Here is a 7,500-nt window from a genome sequence, read left to right on the forward strand (position 1 = left end):
AGGTTTAAAACATGAAGATCTGAAGGTAACGTGAGGGAGGAGATTTTTACTTCACTCACCTGGAGATTCGACGGTTTCTGAAAGACAAAAGGGAGCGACATGAAAACAGAAATATTATTAAAGGGGTAGGTTTGGATCACAAACGTGTTCATATTATTTTATTATTCTTAGTAAAAGTGAAGTCAAGTTATAGACTATAGGGTGTTAGATTCAGAGCTTGTTTAATTATTAGCATGACTGTAGCAGCAAAGCTAATTGCTGTACTTGTAGTCTTTATCCCAAAGAACTACAAGTACTGTCTCACCCTCTGACACCTGAGTGAGCTCCAGGTGACATCCTCTCTCTCCTCACACTCATCCTGACAGTCGCTCGCTCTTCCATCCTGAAACACAGCGGAGTCATTACACACTGAGTGCACGCCAGTCCTGCTGTCCAATCACAGCCTCACTCAGTGTGCTGAGAGTCTGTGTCCAGCAGAGGGCAGCACTCATGTTCAGACTCACTCACACTTTACGAGCCTTCTGCCTGCAGACGAGCAGAACGGTGACGCCGACCATCATGGCGATGAGAAACATGCCGGCACTGACGCCCTCGATCACGCCGCTCAGAGGCTCTGCACGAAACACACAGCACACATATGAACATATCAGATAAATGTTTTTAATGGAAACTCCTCATGCAGTGAACTCTGGAGTGATGTTTGTGTCCTGACACAGGTACGCGTCCTCTCACCTGCCTCGGTGGTGACGGGCAGCGACAGGAACGTGTCGGTGAACAGAGGAGAGCTGATGGTCAACTCGTGTTTCTCTTCGTCAAACAGCTGAGTGAAGGCTCGAACACTGAGCCTGCAGACAAAAGAAAGGGCACACGCAACCCTAAAGTCACACTGCTGATATGATTCATGACACCATGTTAAAGAATCAAAGTCATCAGCATCTTCTCTGAAACAGAGGACACAGAAACCAGGATCAGTACCTATAAGCTGTTTTAGGTTTCAGTGGTCCATCACAGAACAGGCTCAGATCCCTGCTGGTCTCCAGGTCAGGGTGTCTGTGGTCACACGGGCCTCCAAGAATGTCCATCCCCGTTCCCAGACTCATCTGAAAACTAGAGGACGCGCTGTCCGGGCCCTCGGTGCAGCGACTCGGGATGAAAGCCGTCTGGTAGGACGTAATGGAGCTGTTGGATTTATAGTCCAGGTAGGAGGGCAGGGGGTGGAGCTGCTGAGGCTGCTCGTCATCGGCACCTTTAACCAATCAGAGAGCAGAGATAGCTCACATGAGGACACGCAGAAATGTCTGAATGAGAGGACAACACTCACACAGAGAAATCACTGTGACAACACTGTGACAACACTGTGACATCACTGTGACATCACTGTGACATCACTGTGACATCATTACCTTCAGACTCCGTCACCACCACAGTGAAGAACTTCACAGCTCCATTCACGTCACTGAACCAGCTGCAGTTAAATGTGAACACAATGGAGGACTTGGTGACCATGGCGGACCGAATGATGAAGGGGGGCACCGGGGGACCTGCAGGGGGCGACGACAGGAGGATGACGAATAAAACTTTATTTAAAAAAACAAAAAAAATCAGGTATAGTGATGAGGACAGAAATACATTTAAGGACCTGTTCCCGCTATTTCTATCATGACTTAGAGGGACACGTGGACCTGGTTTATGAGGACATGTGGACCTGGTTTATGAGGACATGTGGACCTGGTTTATGAGGACACGTGGACCTGGTTAATGAGGACACGTGGACCTGGTTAATGAGGACATGTGGACCTGGTTAATGAGGACACGTGGACCTGGTTTATGAGGACATGTTGACCTTTTTTTTGAGACATGTGGACCTGGTCAATGAGGACATGTGGACCTGGTCAATGAGGACATGTGGACCTGATTGATGAGGACATGTGGACCTGGTCAATGAGGACATGTGGACCTGATTGATGAGGACATGTGGACTCACGGTCAATCATGGTCACAACGCTGTCTTTGGCCTCGTCACTGGTCGTTCCATCAGAGATGACCTTGACGGAGATGCTGTAGCGTTTGTGGGGCTCTAGATGGGAAATAAGGTACCCAGTGGAGTCTTGGCCAGTGCGTCTTGAGTAGACCAGGACCTGGGTGTCCTGGTGGAGACACTCCACGGTGTAGGAGTCATAGTCGGCCTCTGGGCGGCCCCAGGAGCAGGAGATGGATGTGGAGCTCTGAGGGCGACAGTGGAGACTGTGGACTCGCTCTGGCTCTACAGGAAGACACAGGAAGAAGATGTATGAGCTCTTCAAACATACATGTACAACATGTGTATAAACACAGGTGTATAAACACACAGGTGTATAAACACAGGTGTATAAACAGACAGGTGTATAAACACACAGGTGTATAAACACAGGTGTATAAACAGACAGGTGTATAAACACACAGGTGTATAAACACACAGGTGTATAAACACAGGTGTATAAACAGACAGGTGTATAAACAGACAGGTGTATAAACACACAGGTGTATAAACACACAGGTGTATAAACAGACAGGTGTATAAACACACAGGTGTATAAACACACAGGTGTATAAACAGACAGGTGTATAAACACACAGGTGTATAAACACACAGGTGTATAAACACACAGGTGTATAAACACACAGGTGTATAAACACAGGTGTATAAACACAGGTGTATAAACACACAGGTGTATAAACAGACAGGTGTATAAACACACAGGTGTAAAAACACACAGGTGTATAAACACACAGGTGTATAAACACAGGTGTATAAACACACAGGTGTATAAACACAGGTGTATAAACACACAGGTGTATAAACACACAGGTGTATAAACACACAGGTGTATAAACACAGGTGTATAAACACACAGGTGTATAAACACACAGGTGTATAAACACACAGGTGTATAAACACAGGTGTATAAACACACAGGTGTATAAACACACAGGTGTATAAACACACAGGTGTATAAACACACAGGTGTATAAACACAGGTGTATAAACACACAGGTGTATAAACACACAGGTGTATAAACACAGGTGTATAAACACAGGTGTATAAACACAGGTGTATAAACAGACAGGTGTATAAACAGACAGGTGTATAAACACACAGGTGTATAAACACACAGGTGTAAAAACACACAGGTGTATAAACACAGGTGTATAAACACACAGGTGTATAAACAGACAGGTGTATAAACACACAGGTGTAAAAACACACAGGTGTAAAAACACACAGGCTGCTACCTACTAGTTCGGATGCTCTTGTGGATTGCTGTGCTGAAAGTGGGCGTGGCCTCAGTAGCCCCGCTGATGGTGCGGAGGCTGAAGGTGTACAGTCGTCCTGGAAACATCCCTCGGAGAATGCGGCTGCCGGATGTCCGGCTGTGGTACGGGTTGATGACGGACAGCTGGTCCTGAGGAGTCCACTGAAGGTCGAAGTCATCGTAGTCAGAATCGATGGGACTGCTCCAGGTGATCTCCAGGGAGGTGTTTGTGACCCCCCGGAACAGGAAGGAGGAGGGAGGTTTGGGAGCTGAGAGGGGGGAGGGGGGAGGGGGAGGGGGGAGGGGGAGGGGGAGGGGGAGGGGGGAGGGGGAGGGCCATACATAGAGAAATACACATCAACATTTCTTCACACACAGAGGCAGCCGAGTCGCCCCCTGCTGGACATGCTGCTTATCACATGTTATATTATATTATATTATATATATTATATTGAGTGATACATGTGTTTGTATCATGGATAGATAGATAGATAGATAGATAGATAGATAGATAGATCAATAGATAGATAGATAGATAGATAGATAGATAGATAGATAGATAGATAGATAGATAGATAGATAGATAGATGATAGATAGATAGATAGATAGATAGATAGATAGATAGATAGATAGATAGATAGATAGATAGATAGATAGATAGATAGATAGATAGATCAATAGATAGATAGATAGATAGATAGATAGATAGATAGATAGATAGATAGATAGATAGATAGATAGATAGATAGATAGATAGATAGATGATAGATAGATAGATAGATAGATAGATAGATAGATAGATAGATAGATAGATAGATAGATAGATAGATAGATAGATAGATAGATAGATAGATAGATAGATAGATAGATAGATAGATAGATTGATTGATTGATTGATTGATTGATGTGGAGCTGAGGTTCTCACCAGTCCTGCCCAGGGTGCTGGCTCTGTTACTCAGCTCTCCACTCAGACTCAGCACCTCCACTCGGTACAGACGACCCGGGACCAGATCCGAGAAGACTGACTCCGTAACCTCTGACCCCAGCTGCTGCACGGCATGCTGGGAGCCGTCAGCTTTGTACAGAGTCAGCAGGTAGCCACTCAGAACCCCACCAGCCCGATCCCAGTTCACCCAGAGAGCGTCAGACTGGTTCCCACTGTGAGCTTGGAGAGCCACCACGGCTGCAGGGACTAAGGACCAGACAGGAAGCAGGTCAAGTTCTAGTCCAGACTGAGAACACACCTGCAGCACACCTGACTCCTCCACAGTCGTAGGATGATTATAGTGATTATAGCGCCCCCTGCTGCCCAGATGTTATCTCTGCGTTTTACACTGAACTCCATATTTCACAAGGTCAGATGGAAACGAACACTTCTAATAAAATCTGGCATCTTTTACAGATGTCCTCATCAGTGTCCCCGCCCCCTCATCAGTGTCCCCGCCCCCTCATCAGTGTCCCCGCCCCCTCACCAGTGTCCCCGCCCCCTCATCAGTGTCCCCGCCCCCTCACCAGTGTCCCCGCCCCCTCATCAGTGTCCCCGACCCCTCATCAGTGTCCCCGACCCCTCACCAGTGTCCCCGCCCCCTCATCAGTGTCCCCGCCCCCTCATCAGTGTCCCCGCCCCCTCATCAGTGTCCCCGCCCCCTCATCAGTGTCCCCGACCCCTCATCAGTGTCCCCGCCCCCTCATCAGTGTCCCCGACCCCTTATCAGTGTCCCCGCCCCCTCACATGTGTCCCCGACACCTCATCAGTGTCCCCGCCCCCTCACATGTGTCCCCGCCCCCTCATCGGTGTCCCCGCCCCCTCATCGGTGTCCCCGACACCTCATCAGTGTCCCCGACACCTCATCAGTGTCCCCGCCCCCTCACATGTGTCCCCGACACCTCATCAGTGTCCCCGCCCCCTCACATGTGTCCCCGACACCTCATCAGTGTCCCCGCCCCCTCACATGTGTCCCCGCCCCCTCATCAGTGTCCCCGACCCCTCATCAGTGTCCCCGCCCCCTCATCAGTGTCCCCGACCCCTCATCAGTGTCCCCGCCCCCTCACATGTGTCCCCGACACCTCATCAGTGTCCCCGCCCCCTCACATGTGTCCCCGCCCCCTCATCGGTGTCCCCGACACCTCATCAGTGTCCCCGACACCTCATCAGTGTCCCCGCCCCCTCACATGTGTCCCCGCCCCCTCATCGGTGTCCCCGACACCTCATCAGTGTCCCCGACACCTCACCAGTGTCCCCGCCCCCTCATCAGTGTCCCCGCCCCCTCACATGTGTCCCCGACACCTCATCAGTGTCCCCGACACCTCATCAGTGTCCCCGCCCCCTCATCAGTGTCCCCGCCCCCTCACATGTGTCCCCGACACCTCATCAGTGTCCCCGACACCTCATCAGTGTCCCCGCCCCCTCATCAGTGTCCCCGACCCCTCACATGTGTCCCCGACACCTCATCAGTGTCCCCGACACCTCATCAGTGTCCCCGCCCCCTCATCTGTGTCCCCGCCCCCTCACATGTGTCCCCGCCCCCTCACATGTGTCCCCACCCTCTCACCTGTGTCCCCGCCCCCTCACATGTGTCCCCGCCCCCCCATCGGTGTCCCCGCCCCCTCACCTGTCCTTGCCCACATCGAGGTCTGGTTGCTGTACCCTCCGCTGTGTGTCACAACCAGCAGCCTGTAGGGGGCGCCAGGCGTGAGGCCCTGGAAGGAGACCTGCTGACTGGCAGACTTGATGCGTCGAGTCTCCTGCAGCGAGTCGTCACTTTTATACAAGGAGAGCTCGTACTGCTGGACCTCTCCGTCAGGTGGAGACCAGGTGAAGCACAGGCTGGAGGTCGTGTTGGATTTAACTGTCAGATCAGAGACGACGGCCGGACCTGACAGGAAGACATCAGCCTGTTGTTATTTACAAACACTTGAACCTTTTCATTTGTGGAACCTGAGACAAACAGGAAGTCTTACGTGTCCACGCCTCGGCACTGACCCCCCGGCTGTGGACCCCGCCGCTGATCGTCTGCACCAGGACTCTGTACTTCTTCCCCGGGGTGAGGCGGTCGAACCTGAAGCTGGTGTGTCCGGCGGGCTGCGAGGAGTTGGTGATCAGACTCCCTCTGTTGTCCTGAAGCTGCAGAACGTAACCGTCCGACATCCCGAGCGCCTCCTGCCAGCTGGCCTGCAGACTACAGGTGGAGAGGAGGTCGTCCACCTGCAGCCCGGTCACTGCTGAGGGCACTGAACACGCCATCACAACCGTCACTTACATCTTCATATCTGAAGCATGTTGAATTCATGAAGACGTTCTGAATGTTAAACTGAAACCAGCCAGCGTACGAAGGCTCCATGAATCAGAGAGCAGGAACCATCAAACCTTCTGCCAACCTTGATAAAAACATGGCCGCCTACGTACCTGTGCGTCCAGAGGCCGTGTTGTTGTTCTGCAGCTCGCCGCTCATCGACTGCACCGTCACATGGTACAGCTGCCCGGGCTGCAGGGAGGCGAACGTCACCTCGCTCTGCTGCTTGAAGACGAGTCGGACGTCCAGCTGTCGGCTCTGTCTGAACAGAAAGACAGAGAAACCGTCCACGTCCCCCTGACCTGGCGTCCAGCTCACCTGCAGACTGCTGCTGTCCCCGCCGTTACTCACGTGGATGTTCTTCACTTTACTGGGAACTAAAGAGGAGGAGACAAATGCAGACAGTCTTTATGCTAAGCTAAGCTAGCTGGCTTCTTGACATGTCTGCTGAGAGTCTACCTGTGCGGCCCTCGATGAAGCGGGCCCTCTGGTTGGGGCCGCTGAAGGTGGAGACCAGAATCTTGTAGAGCCGTCCGGGAGTGAGTGAGGACAGGACGCACTCGTCCACGCCGCTGCCCAGCGTGAGCGGAGGAAAAACCTTCATGTCGTTGAAGAGCAGCTGCACCTCGTAGTGATCCACGTCACCTGGAGCCGTCACCCACCTGACCCGCAAGTCCTCCGTCCCCTGACCCGCCAGGACCAGGGACTGGACCGCAGACGGGACTGAAGAAGGAGAGGACATATGCATCATTTCCTGTTTTAATCCCGCCCTCAGAGAGACACAAATCCAAACTCAATCTCCAGGTGGATTATGGGCGGGGCCAGTCGTCACTTACGGGTCCTGCCGTGGGTGGAGGCGCTGCTTCTGTGTTTCCCGCTGCAGGTGGTGACCTGCACGGTGTAGAGTCTGCC

The 7,500-nt window shown here is 51.8% G+C and overlaps 2 protein-coding genes across 2 annotated transcripts in view; both read right to left on the reverse strand.

The window, feature by feature from the left end:
* The window catches only part of zfc3h1 (zinc finger C3H1-type containing), a 61,106-nt gene that overhangs the window by 13,616 nt on the left and 39,990 nt on the right, over positions 1-7,500 (reverse strand). The gene's annotated exons all lie outside the window — the stretch shown is intronic.
* LOC306826019 (receptor-type tyrosine-protein phosphatase beta-like) overlaps positions 1-7,500 on the reverse strand; it is a 28,697-nt gene that overhangs the window by 8,677 nt on the left and 12,520 nt on the right. The window contains 14 exon segments of the mRNA XM_079347048.1: positions 60-77; positions 305-382; positions 508-613; positions 733-845; positions 976-1,246; positions 1,404-1,541; positions 1,985-2,263; positions 3,279-3,563; positions 4,221-4,487; positions 5,908-6,171; positions 6,257-6,526; positions 6,702-6,965; positions 7,048-7,311; positions 7,425-7,500. The exon segment at positions 7,425-7,500 is cut by the window's right edge and continues 188 nt beyond it. Coding sequence (XP_079203174.1) covers positions 60-77; positions 305-382; positions 508-613; positions 733-845; positions 976-1,246; positions 1,404-1,541; positions 1,985-2,263; positions 3,279-3,563; positions 4,221-4,487; positions 5,908-6,171; positions 6,257-6,526; positions 6,702-6,965; positions 7,048-7,311; positions 7,425-7,500 — 2,693 coding nt within the window.

Source organism: Symphodus melops (assembly GCF_947650265.1).
Source record: "Symphodus melops genome assembly, chromosome: 6".
NCBI classification, from domain to species: Eukaryota; Metazoa; Chordata; class Actinopteri; order Labriformes; family Labridae; genus Symphodus; species Symphodus melops.